This window comes from Scyliorhinus torazame, chromosome 9, assembly GCF_047496885.1.
Source record: "Scyliorhinus torazame isolate Kashiwa2021f chromosome 9, sScyTor2.1, whole genome shotgun sequence".
Taxonomy (NCBI): domain Eukaryota; kingdom Metazoa; phylum Chordata; class Chondrichthyes; order Carcharhiniformes; family Scyliorhinidae; genus Scyliorhinus; species Scyliorhinus torazame.
In genome coordinates, this window is record NC_092715.1 from 161,850,354 (window position 1) to 161,867,810 (window position 17,457).

General features: G+C 46.3%; 1 protein-coding gene across 1 annotated transcript in view; it reads right to left on the reverse strand.

The window, feature by feature from the left end:
* The window catches only part of LOC140430035 (uncharacterized), a 100,264-nt gene that overhangs the window by 50,788 nt on the left and 32,019 nt on the right, over window positions 1-17,457 (reverse strand). The window contains exons 2-3 of the mRNA XM_072517588.1: window positions 13,665-13,736; window positions 2,142-2,213 (exon numbers count right to left, since the gene is read on the reverse strand). Coding sequence (XP_072373689.1) covers window positions 2,142-2,213; window positions 13,665-13,736 — 144 coding nt within the window. The remainder of the gene's footprint in view (window positions 1-2,141; window positions 2,214-13,664; window positions 13,737-17,457) is intronic.

Consider the following 17,457-nt stretch of genomic DNA (forward strand, 5'->3'; position numbering starts at 1 on the left):
GTCCAAAATTGCCCTTAGTGTTGGGTGGGGTTGCTGGGTTATGGGGATAGGGTGCCGGTGTTGACCTTGGGTAGGGTGCTCTTTCCAAGAGCCGGTGCAGACTCGATGGGCCGAATGGCCTCCTTCTGCACTGTTAATTCTACAAAATCTAGGGACCCGGTGGGCCCCTTCCACTTCCAAGGGGCCCGAGGGGGCCTCAGCTCCCATTAGCGAGCGTAGCATCGTGCTCGCATAACCCCCACCGTCAGCTCCTTCCACTCCCTCGGGGAGACCCAGGATCCGGAGGTTCTTTCTCCTTTATCTATTTTCCAGGACTTAAATTCTTTCGATGCACTTCTTATGAAGCGCCTCGTGCGTCTGCATTTTGACCGCTAGGCCCAGGATCTCGTCCTCATTGTCAGTTACCTTCTGCTCCACCACACGGAGCTCTATCTCCTGGGCCTTTTGTGTCTCTTTAAGCCCTCGATTGCCTGTAGCATCGGGGCCAGCACCTCCTTTTTTAGCACCTCCACACACCGTCTTAAAAATTCATCCTGGTCCGGTCCCCATGTCGCCTGGGCTCCCTCCGACGCCATCTTGTTCCTTTCTTTCCTCTGCCGCTGCCCTCGAGGATCCTCCGTGATCTGGCCGCCGCCGCCGATCTTTTTCTTCACACTGGGGGGGGACTCCCTGTTGCTTCACCCCACACCGGGTTTTGTCACAAAAAAATTTCCCGTTGGGGCTCTTAAAAGAGCCCGAAGGTCCGTCTAAGCTGGAGCCGCCGAAACGTGCGGCTTAGCTGGTCATCGCCGCAACCGGAAGTCCTTGAACAAACAATTTTAAAATGCAGAGATTTTAGGTGGGAAACAGATGTGTTCACAGTGCAGATGGAATCTTGCTCAACTGCAGTAGCAATCACCCTCAGAATACCATGTTTCGCGTATGGTAAAGGATGCAACATATGTGGAAAATGGAATCATTTCGCTAAATGCTGCACATCAAAACCACATTGGCCTTACTCTGCCATCAGCAACACGGCAGAACTTTAGTTCTCCAATGATAGGAGCATCAAGATGAATGAACTGGAGTTCAGCCAAAGCAACAAAACCGCAGAGCTTTCAACAACATTCTATTGCGAGGCTGTTGATACCATTATAGAAAAGGGTGACATCTTCACCATCTCAACACGATTTGCAACAATGCAAGACTGAAGGTAAAGTTTGACACTGGAGCAAATTGTAACATATTGCCCAGCTGAATATTACGGGAACTAAACTCATATGCAGGAGCAGACCCCAGTACCCAGGTAGATTTTGTGGTTTATGGCAGACAAACCATCCGTACCGAATGTGTAGATACTCTCCACTGCACTCAGGACAGGTTCAATTTCATATCGTTGACCAGAACGCAGGGCGACAATTTGATCTTCGGATCAGCATTACATTGGGGCACCTCCACCTTGGTCCAGAAATGTATGCATTACAACACCAGGCCCCTGGAATTGTAGCACACAAATACCTCTTCCACTGTACAGCCATTGGTAAGCGACCAGTTGTACACAATATGATTCAGTATCACCAAGAGATTGTGCTCCAAGAAGAGTATCAGTAGCCATGAAGCAAACAATAATCAATCAGCTGCATCAGATGATTACTCTAGGTGTCATAACTCCTATCGACAAGGCCATAGAAGAGGTTTCAGCAATGGTGGCTGTAGTAAAGAAAGGTGGCATGGTCAGGATATGCATTGGCCCAGTGCACTTGAAGACAACGCTGCTCAGACCTCATCACCCTATGAAGATAGTGGAGCAGGTAATAGTGCGGGAAGAATACAAGCATTAAGTAGCTGATCAGCGAACGAATAAACGATTGTTTGTTACAAGTCCTTGTTGTCAGTGTTTTGGGAACCCAACACATTTAAATTGTTAATTTAGAAAATTATCAGAAAACCCATCTCCTTGGGTAATATTGACTCTTCCAGGGGCCTAAATTTCTTTACAATACTCAGACTGAACATTAGGAATGGTTCTGTAAGATAATGGCAATATGAGTGTGTCAGTGCACTGTGCCACACATATTTCAGTACACTGCATAAATGCAATTATTAGTAGATTCAGGAAACACATGTCAATTTATTATTTTCATTTTCCCTTTGATTCTTACCCTAATGGGGGTGCTTTCAATTTGAGGGTTTCCTTCATCGCTCCATTCCTCTTCATTTTTCATCTTAGAATTCTGCAGATATTAAGCACAATGTAGAAATTCAACAGCTTCTTTTTTAGCAAGCAGTTAATATTATAACCCAGAATAATAAAACGTTTGCTGCCAAGTTTATATTCTATACTACTTTTGATAATTGAATTATAAAATGTTAATACGCTCTACATTCCTATTTCTTTTGTGATAAACATAATTGTAATTCAGACAATGTTTAACTTCAGGCTTTTAGTTTCATTTCATAAGTCAATTAAATGAAATGAAAATGGCATATTGTCACAAGTAGGCTTCAAATGAAGTTACTGTGAAAAGCCCCTAGTCGCCACATTCCGGCGCCTGTTCGGGGAGGCTGTTACAGGAATTGAACCGTGCTGCTGGCCTGCCTTGGTCTGCATTCAAAGCCAGCGATTTAGCCTGGCTTGTTGATCCTAACTGCTGACAGTGACCAGCAATCTGATGCAGAAGCAAAATAAAACTTCAACGCCTATCACCGAGAGTGGCTCGATAGCAACTCACTGACTGGCCGAATCATCAAGGACACAGATGTTAGACTGGGTTTGTGGCGGGTGCTGAAGGAACCACCAAGAGGGAAAGTCATGCTTCACCTTATCCTCACCAACCGGCAGCAGATGCATCTGTCCATGCTGATATTGGCAGGAGACCACTACACAGTCCTTGCGGAGATAAAGTCCCATCTTCATGTTGATTATACCCTCCACCGTGTTATGTGGCACCAGCACTGTGCGAAATGGAATGGATTTCAAACATCTGGCAACTTAAAACTGAGCATCCATGAGCCAAGGTGGGTCAGCAATCAGCAGGACTGTACTCAGCCACAAATCTTTAGATTCATGGCCCGGCATATCCCACATTTTAACATTATGACCAAGCCAGGGGGTCAACTCTGGATCAATGAGGAGCAGCAGCAGGTGACAGCTTGAGGAAGTTATAGCAGAGGATTATTGAATGTCAAACAGCAGAAGTAACATGCAACAGACTTAGCTAAACAAACAGACTAGATTTAAGCTCTGCAGTCCTGCCACATACTGCCATGAATGGTGGTGGATAAACACATCATTACAAAAATCAATGCTGAAGGATCTGCAGCCATCTCCAGCCAGAGTGTCGAATGATGATCCATCTCAGCCTCCTCCTGAGGTCCCCAGCCTTACAGAATCCAGCCTTCAGCCAATTCTATTCACTCCAACTGATATCAGGAAATGGCTCAAGACACCAGAAACTGCAAAGGCCCTGACAACATTCTGGTAATAATACTGATGATTAGTGCTCCACACCCCTAGCCAAGCTTTTTAAGTACAGCTACAGCACCAGCAACCACCTGGCAATGTGGAAAACAGCCTAGGTATTCCCTGTCCAGAAGAGGAAGGAAAAGTCTAACCCAATCAATTACCGCCCCATCAGTCTACACTCGATCATCAGTAAAGTGATGGAAGGGGTCATCAACAGTGGTATCAAGCAGCACTTGCTTAACAATAACCTGCTCATTGATGCTTAGTTTGACTTCCACCAGGGCTGCTCAGCTTTAGACCTCAATATAGTCTTGGTTCAAATAAGGGCAAAAGAACTGAAATCCAGAGATGAAGTGAGAGTGACTGCCCTTGTTATCAAGGTTTTATTTGACCAAATATGGCATCAAGTAGCCCTAACAAAATGGAACTCAATAGGAATCAGATGCAGCACTATGCATTGGTTGGAATTAGCTCAAAGGAAAATGGTTGTGGTTATTGGAGATTAAGCACCTTAACCATGGGACATCAATGTATTATCACTACCACCGTCCTGGGGGTTAACATTGACCAGAAACTGAACTTGACCAGCTACACAAACATAGTGGCTACAAGAGCAGGTCAGAGGCTGGGAATTCTGCAGAGAATAACTACCTCCTGACTCCCCAAAGCCTGTCCATCATCTACAAGGTACAAGTCAGGAGTATGATTACATATTCTCCTCTTGCCTGGATGTGTGCAGCTCCAACACCACTCAAGAAGCTTCAAACTGGGCAGAACAGTGGCACAGTGGTTAGCATTGCTGCCTCACAGCGCCGAGGTCCCAGGTTCGAACCCTGCTCTGGGTCACTGGGTCAAAATGACAAGATCTTGCGGTGGAGGATAGAACTCTCCACCTTCAACTATGAGATCTTGTACCGTCCGGGGAAGCTAAACGAGCCTCCAGATGCCCTGTCACGCGGCACTTGTGCCACTGCACAAGTGGACCGCCTCCGATCCCTCCACGAGTACCTCTGCCACCCGGGGTCACTCGTTTTTTCCATTTTGTCAAGACCCGCAACCTGCCCTACTCCATTGAGGAGGTCAGGACAGTCACCAGGGACTGCCAAATCTGCGCGGAGTGCAAACCGCACTTCTGCCGGCCAGAGAGGGCGCACCTGATAAAGGCTTCCCGTCCCTTTGAACGCCTCAGCATGGATTTCAAAGGCCCCCTCTCCTCCACCGACCGCAACACGTGTTTCCTGAACGTGATTGACGAGTACTCCCAGTTCCCATTCGCCATCCCCTGCCCGACATGACCACAACCACCGTCATCAAGGCCCTCCAGGGTATCTTTACACTTTTCGGTTTCCCCTGGAAGACCGTTCTATTGGCCCTACGGTCCAGGAATCTCCCGGTCTCCCGCTGGCAACAGGTCCTCCCGATGGCCCTCCACGCCATCCGGTCGTTGCTCTGTACAACCACAAATCAGACGCCTCATGAACGTCTCCTTGTTTTCCCCAGGAAATCCACCTCCGGGACCTTGCTCCCAACCTGGCTAGCGACACCCGGACCCATCCTGCTTCGGAAGCACGTGCAGGCGCACAAGTCGGACCCGTTGGTCGCGAGGGTCCACCTGCTGCATGCTAACCCCCAGTACGCCTATGTGGCATTCCCTGACGGCCGGCAAGATACGGTCTCCCTTCGGGACCTGCCGCCCGCCGGAACCCCACGCGCTCCTGAACCATTACCCCACCCCCACCTCCCCCACAGCACCTCACTGGCGGGTCAGTACTCCCGCCGCTCCTGCCTAGGCCCGACCACCCACCGACGCCCCCTACAGGCGCCCCCCTCCCTGTCAACCTTTTGCCCCTACAGCGCCGCCTAGGGGTGACGAAGCTGCCAGGAAGGACAACACCACGCTCCCGGAGTCGCAACCGCCGGGACCCACATCAGAATCACCGCCGAAGCCCAGACGCTCCAGAAGGACGACCAGGCCACCCGATCGACTGATTGCTGCACTATGAACACTTTGTAAATATCCTCGACATCACGGTACCTCCATACCTGGTCATGCCATGCTAAAGGCGACTATTAACGCTGGCCACCACCCCCGCCGGGCTCTTTTTTAACAGGGGGTGAATGTGGTAGTACCAAGTATTGCGGTACCTGAGAGGCTGATGGCCATTGGTTAGACCCAGGAGTCTACCATTGGCTGTATTACGTAGCTCTGCCCTGAAGGCGGGGTATAAGAGATGTTGCTGTCCCAGCAGCCTTCACTTTCTGTATCGAAGCTGCTGGGGAAAAGGTTCTAGTAGATTAAAGCCTTCAGTTATGAAATCACTTTGTCTTGAGTGTAATTGATTGCGTATCAGATATTCCACAAATTTTTCTTCTTGGGATCCACTACCAACCTAATTTTCCCAGTCCACCTGCATTTTGAAGTTATTGTAATTTTGCCTTTTTTACATGCCTTTTCTATCTCCTGATATATTTTCTGCTCCACATCCTGACTACTGCTAGGCGGCCTGTACATAACTCCCATCAGGATCTTTTTACTTTGGGATTCCTCAACTCTCCCTCCAGAGATTCTATGCACTCTGATCCTATATCTCTCCTTGCTATCGTTTTAACTTCATTCCTTACAAACAATGCAACTGATGCGACCATCAATTCACTCAAGGACTCGTGTCGGAGTAAAACAGTGGTTTTAATTAACTATCAACTTTGCCTGCCTGCGACTGGTACATACTGAGGACAGTCCCACAGGCCAGCTACTCTTATACTCCTTCAAAGGGGCGGAGCCATGGGCTGAGCCCGTACATGCTCCAACATCCTCCAACATCTTCCCCTGTGGGTGAAGCCATACAATGGCCCACAGATAAAACCCACAGGGTTAATAACATAGAACATAACTGGTGAATTAACTGTATTTACAAACATAGAACATAACTGGTGAATTAACTGTATTTACATTCACAACAGCAACCCCGCTCCTTTGCCCATCTGCCTGTCCGTTCAATAGGACACATATCCTTGGATATTTAGATCCCAGCCCTGATCCCATTGCAGCCACGACTCTGTGAGGCCCCCAACATCGTACTTGCCAATTTCAATGTGTGCATCAAGCTCATTTACCCTGTTCTGTACACTGCACGCACTTAGGTACAACACCCTCAGTACTGCATTGACCACCTCCCTTCTGATTCTTGTCACTTATTTTGCTCTGCCTGAGGGTGATGTTGTTCTCTTCTTTTTGTTCTCTATTTCCCCTTCAGTTATTACACCTTCAAAGCTAACGCTCTGGTTCTCACCCCTCTGCCATATTAGTTTAAATCCTCCCGAGTGACTCTAGCAAACCTCCTACATCTTAGTTCTCCCTCATCCAACAATCTCTTGTGATTTACAAGTGGCAGATGGTGGAAACATATATACTTACCATCTCCTCCACCACCGCTGTCTCTTTTACTGCAATCCTATGCTTGTGCCTTTTTCCTTTCAGATACACGAGAACTACCTTGTCAGGCAGTGGCGGAAGAAGAACGGGTGGATGAGCAGGAATACAGTGATAATGAAGAAATATTATCACTCAATCCTGGAGCCACCAGCTCAGATACTAACCCTGCACTTGATTTAGAGGAAGCCTAGAAGCAGGATCTCCACCTGGTAAGATGATGAGAACAAATGGACTATACCCAGGGTGGGGTATAGGGTGTAGGGCAAAGATAGTGCAGCTGCCAGGTCCCTAAAGGGCAAGGTCACATACAGTTTCTGCTGCATGGAACATAAATGGTGCAGGCTACAGAAAGTGGTTGACATGTATGCACAATATAATGCTTGATGCCTGCGGCAATGTCAAGGAGTAATATTTTTGCACAACATACTATGCCAATTTTGGAATCTATTCTTTCCAGCATTGAAGTAATAATCAGAGGGATACCATACTACTGCATCGATATCAGTAAGCAGGTAGCCTGTGGAGAATCTTTAAAGTGACAGTAAAGTCCTTCAGTACATGCCACACAACCTCCTTAGACTTACCAAATTTAAAGAAGTCTGTAAAGAACCAAACACAAAATCACAGCAACAAGAAGAAATGAAACAGCAACTAATCTGAAAGTAGTTGATGACTTATTTAAAAGTCATTCCAACTGCTGAATGCATATTTAACCGTGTGATTAAGAAAGAGCATTAACTGGACCACAGAGCTTCAAAATGGCAGTGATGTGTCCTGCCTACTCTGCATACTTCTGCCGAATGTGTACTATGCGTACAAAGGGCATTTGCCACAGACTACACCTGAAGTGCATGCGCATGCTTCAGATGTCACTTTGAATCTCTTAAGGTCACTTGTAGTGCTAAAGAAATTCATACTACGTATTTCAATGCTGACAGCTCCTTGAGCACAATATCATGAAGGTGGTGTTGTCGTGGTATTATCACTCAATTAGAAATCCGAAGACAAAGCGTAATGCTTGAATCCCACCATGGCAAATGGTGGAATCTGAATTCAATAAAAAACCTGAATGAAAAGACTCGAAACGTTAGATCCCTTCTTTCTCCACATGTGCTGTCAGACCTGTTGTGATTGTACAGTATTTTCTGTTTTTGTTTCAGATACCAGCAGCCACAGTAATATGCTTTTGTCTTATGAAACCTTTGTTGATTGTTGTAAAATCCCATCTGGTTACTAATGCCCTGCCTTCAAAGTTTCATATTAACTATGTTTTTTCACCTTTAAAATCTTTGTTTGCAACACCCCTCTGAACTTAACTGTCTTCAAAATATTTTAAAAATATCATGTTCTCTATTTCACCCACTCTTGTGTCAAATAAAAAAACATGTTCAAATATGTGCTTTTCCAAGTTGTAAAACCTTGTAGTTCCATTTGAAAGTTAGGAACTGTAATCCAAACACTTACCTATCACCTAATGCAAATTGCAACCCATGCCTTATTTACCTGTATAAAATCCAATTTGGCCCTATTCACTTCAAGTGCCTGGTTTTCACACCTAGCTACTTTGATGTTTTAAAATGTAGGCAATCTTCAGTCATACACTGATACACACGCAGAATCGCAAATCTAAGATCTAAGTTCTGCTGTCCTGCCACATCCAGTCGTGAATGGTGGTGCACATCAATCATCTAACTGGAGGAGGAGGAGGTTCCACAAATGATTGGGGAGCCCAGCACATCGGTTCAAAATATGGGTTGCACAGTGTCTAGTGCTGCTGCCTCACAGCATAGCACAGGACTTGTGTTCAATTCCAGCCTTGGTCTGTGTGGAGTTTGCATGTTCTACCCATGTCTGCATGGGTTTCTTCTGGGTGCGCCGGTTTCCTCCCCCGAACAAAAGATGTGCAGGTTTGATGAATTGGCCATGCTGAAGTGCCTTTTAGTGTCCAAAGATGTGGATAGGTAGGGTTATGATGACAGGGCAGGAGAGTAGGCCGAGATGGGGTGCTCTTTTGGAGGGTAGGTGCAGACTCGATGGGCTGAATGGCCTCCTTCTGCACTGTAGGGATTCTATGCTTTCTATGATAAGGCATTTGCAGTAATCTGCCAGATGGCATGGTGGCACAGCGGCTCTCACTGCTCCATTACAGCGACATGGACCTGGGTTCAATTCCAGCCTTGGGTGACTATCTGTGTGAAGTTTCCAGGTTGTCCATGTGTCTGCATGAGTTTCCTCTGGGTGCTTTGGTTTCCTCCCACACTCTAAAGATGTGCAGGTTAGGTGGTTTGACCATGCTAAATTGCCTCTTGGTATCCAGGGATGTGCAGGCTAGGTTACGGGGTTAGGTTGGGTAAGGGGGTGGATCAGGGTAGAGTGCTCTTTCAGAGGGTTGGTGCAGACTTGATGGGGTGAATGACCTGCTTCTTCACTTATTATTCTATGAAAAATACCAACTTGGCCTCCTCTGGAGGTCCCCAGCATCACAGATTCTAGTCTTCAGCCAGTTTGATTCACTCCAATGGCTGAAGGCACTGGTAACTGCAAAGGTTACATTATTCTGACAATATTCTGGCAGTAGTCCTGAAGACTTGTCTTCCAGAACTTGACACGCCCCTGGCTGAGCTGTTCCAGTACATCGACAACACTGACATCTACCTGGCAATGTGAAAAATGTTCCAGTATATCCTGTACACAATAACCTGGTCAGTGTTTGGGTTCCACCAGGGCCACTCAGCTCCTGATCATTTTACAGCTTTGGTTCGAAGATGGACAGAGGTGATGAACTCAAGAGCTAAAGTGAGAGTAACTGCCCTTGAAATCAAAACAGCATTTGACCGAGTGTGGTATCATGGAGTGCTAGAAAAATTGTGGGTCAATGGGAATCAATAGGAAAATTCTGAGTTAGTTGGAGTCATACCTGGCACAAAGGAAGATGGTTGTGGTTGTTGGAGGTCAATCATCTCAGTGCTAGGACATCACAGCATGAGTTCCTCTGGGTAGTGTTCTAGGCCCAACCATCTTAAGCTGCTTTATCAATGACCTTCCTTCCATCATAAGGTTAGAAGTGGGGATGTTCACTGATGATTGCACAATGATCAGCACCATTAATCACTCATCAGATATTGAAGTAGTCAATGTCCAAATGCAGCAAGACCTGGGCAAAATCAAGGCTTCGGCTGACAAATGGCAAGTTACATTTGTGCCATCTTCAACTAGAGAGAATCTAACCATCGCCTTTGATATTCAATGGCATTATCTTTACTGAGCCCCCAACTGGGCAGCACGGTCACACAAGTGGATAGCACTGTGGCTTCACAGTGCCAGGGTCCCAGGTTCGATTCCCTGCTGGGTCACTGTCTGTGGAGAGTCTGCACGTTCTCGCCGTGTCTGCGTGGGTTTCCTCCGGGTGCTCCGGTTTCCTCCCACATTCCAAAGACATGCAGGTTAGGTGGATTGGCCATGCTAAATTGCCCTTGGTGTCCAAAAAGTTTGGGAAGGGTTGTTGGGTTGCGGGGATGGGGTGGAAGTGAGGGCTTGAGTGGGTCGGTGCAAACTCGATGGGCCGAATGGCCTTCTTCTGCACTGTATGTTCTATGCTCTATCAACCTCCTGGGGGTTGCCAGAAACTCAACTTAAATACCGTGACGAGAAGAGCAGATCACAGGCTCAGTATCCTACGACAAGTAACTCACCTCCTTACTCCTCAAAGCCTGTTCACCATCTACAAAGCACAAGTCTGGAGTGTGCTGAAATACTTTCAACTTGCCTGGATGAGTGCAGCTCCACAACACTCAAAAAGCTTGACACCAACCAGGATAAAGCAACCCGCTTGATCGCTCCCCCTTCCACAAGCATTCATTCTCTCTACCCTTGACGAACAGTAGCAGCATTGTGTACCATCTACAAGATGCACTGCAAGAACTCACCAATGTTCCTGAGATAGCACCTTCCAAACCCACGACCACTACCATCAAGAAGGCTAAGGGCAGCAGACATATGTGAACACCACCACCGGGAAGTTCCCCTCCAAGTCACTACCCATCCTGACTAAAATATATATATCACCGTTCGTTTACTGTTACTGTGTCAGAATCCTGGAAATCCCTCCCTAAAATCGCAGTGGTATACCTAACCTCATGGACACCAGTGACTCAATAAGGCCGCTCACCACCACCTTCTCAAGGGCAATTAGGGATGGACAGTAAGTGTGTTCCTAGCCAGTAATGCCCACATCTCATGAATGAATTACAAAATTCACCTTCTTTATTTAATTTTCAATGTTTTATTCATTTGTTGCCTGTCCCCATCTGTCCTTGAGAGCAGTTAAGGCTCAAGCACATGACTGTGGGCTTAGAGTCACATGCAGGCCAAACCAGGTGAGGATGTCAGGTTTCCTCTCTGAGAGGACATTAGTGAATCAGATGAGATTTTATGGCCGTCAATAATAGTTTTATGATCATCATTACTGAGATTAGCTTTTAATTCCACAGTTTTTTTTCAATAAATTCAATTTAAATTCCACCAGCTGCCATGGATCAGCCTGGGCCTCTGGATTACCAGTCCAGTGACACTCCGATCACAATATTTCCCCAGGATAACAAGTATGTGCCTATCTTTACAGTTGTCAGGTGGATGTACCTTTAAGAAATGGATGTTTATCAAATAGCTGCAGTGACGTCAGTGTGTGGGTGGAACTGGGCTGTCTTTCTGTCTTTCACTTTTGTTTTGTGCTGTAAAGTGCTTTATGGCTCTGTTTTTGGTTTTGTTTTGAGTTGAAGAGATGCATTCAAACAAGAAGCTGTATATCTCTCTCTCTCTGGAGAATGTCTCCAGAGCACTTGGTGATTTCAAAGTAATGCCTGTTGCTGTCTTTGTTAAAAAAGGGTTTAACTTATGGATGTTGCTAGGAAAGGTATTAAGGGTTACCTGTATAGTATTGTATCTGTGGGGTTTCGTGTGTTAACAATTGATAAGATGTTGACTATGTGTTTATAAAATATTAACTGGGTTCATAGAATAATCATTGTTTTGTTTAAAAATAATTAAGGTCTCTGTTGCATAACACCTGGAGCCTTGTGCTCCCCATAACCAAAATCTATTAAAAGTCGTGGGTCAGGTGAACTCCATGATAAACTTTGGAGTTTTCTAAACCCTGGCCCATTATGCAGTACAATATTCTCAATCCCAACATTCATGTTAGTAGCATCACAAAACAAATTACAGGTTTGAGATCATTCATTTTGTTTAGATTACCACTGGTGCTTTTGGTCTGTGTTAGAATTATGTAAAAACATATCGATACTCTGGCATACACTAATATAATTGAATTAATGTATGTAGGTGCTTTCTGTTTCTTTTAGTGTTTCATTGATTTTTTTTGACTGGAGAGTTTTATGTTTCCTCTTCCAAAAGACTAAGTTTGGACTGAGAGAACGATTTAACATTACAAATTGCCATTAGCATCTGTATGTTGAACAAACAATTTTAAAATGCAGAGATTTTAGGTGGGGAACAGAAGTAGTCACAGTACAGGGGGCCATCACCCTCAGAACAGCATGTTTCCCATACGGTAAATGATGAAACATATGTGGAAAATTGAATCATTTCGCTAAATGCTGCACATCAAAACCACAGTGGCCTTCCTCTGCCATCAGCAACACGGCTGAACTTCAGTTCTCCAGCGAAAGGAGCATCAAGATGAGTGAACTGGAGTTCTGCCAAAGCAACAAAATCCCAGAGCTTCCAACAACATTCTATCGCGAGACCGTCAACATCATTATAGAAAAGGGTGAGACCTTCACCATCTCAACACGATTTGCAACAATGCAAGACTGAAGGTAAAGTTTGACACTGGAGCAAATTGTAACATATTGCCCAGCTGAATATTACGGGAACTAAACTCATATGAAGGAGCAGACCCCAGTACCCAGGTGGATTTTGTGGTTTATGGCAGACAAACCATCCGTACCGAATGTGTAGATACTCTCCACTGCACTCAGGACAGGTTCAATTTCATATCGTTGACCAGAACGCAGGGCGACAATTTGATCTTCGGATCAGCATTACATTGGGGCACCTCCACCTTGGTCCAGAAGTGCATGTTTTACAACACCACGCCCCAGGAATTGGAGCATACAAATAGATTTTCAACTATACAGCCATTGGTAAGCGACCAGTTGTACACAATTTGATTCAGTATCACCAAGAGATTGTGCTCCAAGAAGAGTATCAGTAGCCATGAAGCAAACAATAATCAATCAGCTGCATCAGATGATTACTCTAGGTGTCATAACTCCTATCGACAAGGCCATAGAAGAGGTTTCAGCAATGGTGGTGGCAGTAAAGAAAGGTGGCATGGTCAGGATACGCATTGGCCCAGTGCACTTGAAGAAAGCGCTGCTCAGACCTCATCACCCTATGAAGATAGTGGAGCAGGTAATAGTGCTGGAAGAATACAAGCATTAAGTAGCTGATCAGCAGATGAATAAACAATTGTTTGTTACAAGTCCTTGTTGTCAGTGTTTTGGGAACCCAACACATTTAAATTGTTAATTTAGAAAATTATCAGAAAACCCATCTCCTTGGGTAATATTGACTCTTCCAGGGGCCTAATTTTCTTCACAATACTAAGACTGAACATTAGGAATGGTTCTGTAAGATAATGGCAATATGAGTGTGTCAGTGCACTGTGCCACACATATTTCAGTACACTGCATAAATGCAATTATTAGTAGATTCAGGAAACACATGTCAATTTATTATTTTCATTTTCCCTTTGATTCTTACCCTAATGGGGGTGCTTTCAATTTGAGGGTTTCCTTCATCGCTCCATCCCTCTTCATTTTTCATCTTAGAATTCTGCAGATATTAAGCACAATGTAGAAATTCAACAGCTTCTTTTTTAGCAAGCAGTTAATACTATAACCCAGAAACATAAATAAGTTTGCTGCCAAGTTTATATTCTATACTACTTTTAATAATTGAATTATGAAATGTTAATACACTCTACATTCCTATTTATTTTGTGAAAAACATAATTGTAATTCAGACAATGTTTAACTTCAGGCTTTTAGTTTCATTTTATAAGTTAATTAGCTGATGCTTGTTGATCCTAACTGTTGGCAGTGACCAGCAATCTGATGCAGAAGCAAAATACAACTTCAACGCCTATGACCGAGAGTGGCTCGATAGCAACTCACTGACTGGCCGAGTCATCAAGGACACAGATGTGAGACTGGGTTTCTGGCGGGTGCTGAAGGAACCACCAAGAGGGAAAATCATGCTTCACCTTATCCTCACCAACCGGCAGCAGATGCATCTGTCCATGCTGATATTGGCAGGAGACCACTACACAGTCCTTGCGGAGATAAAGTCCCATCTTCATGTTGATTATACCCTCCACCGTGTTATGTGGCACCAGCACTGTGCGAAATGGAATGGATTTCAAACAGATCTGGCAACTTAAAACTGAGCATCCATGAGCCAAGGTGGGTCAGCAATCAGCAGGACTGTACTCAGCCACAAATCTTTAGTCTCATGGCCCGGCATATCCAACACTTTAACATTACGACCAAGCCAGGGGGTCAACTCTGGATCAATGAGGAGCAGCAGCAGGTGACAGCTTGAGGAAGTTATAGCAGAGGATTATTGAATGTCAAAGAGCAGAAGCAACATGCAATTGACTGAGCTAAATGAACAGACTAGATTTAAGCTCTGCAGTCCTGCCACATTCTGCCGTGAATGGAGGTGGATAAACAATTAACTGAAGGAGGGGGCTCCACAACTATCCCCATCCTCAGTGCTGGTGGTATCCAAGCACATCTGTACAAAAAACAATGCTGAAGGATCTGCAGCCATTGCCAGCCAGAGTGTCGAATGATGATCCATCTCAGCCTCCTCCTGAGGTTCCCAGCTTTACAGAATGCACTCTTCAGACAATTCAATTTATTCCACCTGATATCCGGAAATGGCTCAAGCCACCAGAAACTGCAAAGACTCTGACAACATTCTGGTAATAATACTGAAGACTTGTGCTCCACACCCCTAGCCAAGCTTTTTAAATACAGCTACAAGACCGGCAACTACCCGGCAATCTGGAAAAGTGCCTAGGTATTCCCTGTCCAGAAGTGGAAGGAAAAGTCTAACCCAATCAATTACCGCCCCATCGGTCTACATTCGATCATCTGTAAAGTGATGGAAGGGGTCATCAACAGTGGTATCAAGCAGCACTTGCTTAACAATAACCTGCTCACTGATGCTTAGTTTGACTTCCACCAGGGCTGCTCAGCTCCAGACCTCAAAACAGTTTTGGTTCAAATAAGGGCAAAAGAACTGAAATCCAGAGATGAAGTGAGAGTGACTGCCCTTGTTATCAAGGTTTTATTTGACCAAATATGGCATCAAGTAGCCCTAACAAAATGGAACTCAATAGGAATCAGATGCAGCACTATGCATTGGTTGGAATTTGCACAAAGAAAAATGGTTGTGGTTATTGGAGATTAAGCATCTTAACCCTGGGGCATCAATGTACTATCACTACCACCGTCCTGGGGGTTACCATTGATCAGAAACTGAACTTGACCAGCTACACAAACATAGTGGCTACAAGAGCAGGTCAGAGGCTAGGAATTCTGCAGAGAATAACTCACCTCCTGACTCCCCAAAGCCTGTCCATCATCTACAAGGTACAAGTCAGGAGTATGATTAAATATTCTCCTCTTGCCTGGATGTGTACAGCTCCAACACCACTCAAGCAGCTTGTCACTATCCAGGTCAAAATAACCATTTGATTGGCACCCCATCCATCTTCAACATACACTCCCTCTGTCACTGGCGCTCAGTGGCAGCATGTGTACCATCTACGAGATTTACTGTAGCAACTCATTAAGACTCCTTCAAAAGACTTCCGGGTGCGGCGATGACCAGCTGAGTCGCACGTTTCGGCAGCTCCCGGTGAAACGGACTTTTGGGCTCTTGATAGGAGCCCCAACGGCAATTTTGACGGCTAAAAACACTGTGCGGTAAACCAGAAGGGAATCCCCCCTGGATACGGATGAAAAAAGGAGGAGAAAGTGGCCGGATTGCAGTGGATCCTTTAGAACAGCGGCAAGGAAGGCAAGCAAAAACCAAGATGGCGTCGGAAGGTGGCAGTTTAACATGGGGCCCTGAACAACAAGAGTTCTTGAAATGCTGTGTGGAAGAGCTCAAAAAGGAAATGAAGAAAGAGCTGTTGGCCCCGATACTACAGGCGATCGAAGGGCTAAAGGAGGAACAACAGACCCAGGAGCGGGAGCTTCGGGTCGTGAAGGCAAAGGCAGCCAAGAATGAGGACGACATACAGGGCCTGGTGGTGAAGACAGAGACGCATGAGGCACATCAGAAACGATGTGTGGAAAGGTTGGAGGCACTGGAGAACAACGCAAGGAGGAACAACCTGAGGATTCTTGGTCTTCCTGAAGGTGCGGAGGGAGCGGACGTCGGGGCATATGTGAGCACGATGCTGCACTCGTTAATGGGAGCGGAGGCCCCGGCGGGTCCGTTGGAGGTGGAGGGAGCATACCGAGTGATGGCGCGAGGACCGAGAGCAGGAGAAATTCCCAGAGCCATAGTGGTGAGATTCCTCCGTTTTAAGGATAGAGAAATGGTCCTTAGATGGGCGAAGAAAACTCGGAGCAGTAAATGGGAGAACGCGGTGATCCGCGTTTATCAAGACTGGAGTGCGGAGGTGGCGAGAAGGAGGGCGAGCTTTAATCGGGCCAAGGCGGTGCTTCATAAAAAGATAAAATTTGGAATGCTGCAACCGGCAAGACTGTGGGTCACATATCGAGGGAGGCACCACTACTTTGAGACGGCGGATGAAGCGTGGACTTTTATTGTGGAAGAAAAACTGGAATGAGCGGGTTATTAAAAAGAACGTTTGAACAAAGTGGTGGGGCGAATGTGGGGGGCGAAGAGGGGGGTTAAAAAGGGGGGAAAGAGGAGTTTTATGTACTAATCCTGCGATGTGGTAACTTTTCTCTCTTCCACAGGTGGTGATGGGGGGGAGGAGGGGAGGTGGAGGAGATGGGGCGTTGGCCATTGGGGGCGGGGCCAAGGGAGAAGCGCAGGCTGGGTTCCCGCGCTATGATAATCATGGCGGGAATAGAGAAGCAGGAAGGAGGGGGCGTCACACGGTGCAAGCCGAGGTCACGGGGGGAAGCCGAGGTCGGCCAGAGTTTGCTGACTTCTGGGAGCAACATGGGGGGAGTAATTACGCTAGCGGGGGATCTAGCGGGGGGGGGGGCGGGGTGGGAGGGGGGAATTACTGGGTTGCTGCTGCTGGGGAGAGGGGGGAGCTGGTATGGGAGGGGATGGGCGGGGGGGCACCGCCTGGGGGAGATACAGCTGCGTGGGAACCGGGTGAGGAGCTGGAAAAAGGGGATGGCTAATCGACAAGGGGGGGAGGGTAGGAAGCCCCCCAACCCAGCTGATCACGTGGAACGTGAGAGGGCTGAACGGGCCGATAAAGAGGGCACGGGTACTCGCACACCTTAAGAAACTTAAGGCAGATGTGGTTATGTTACAGGAAACGCACCTGAAA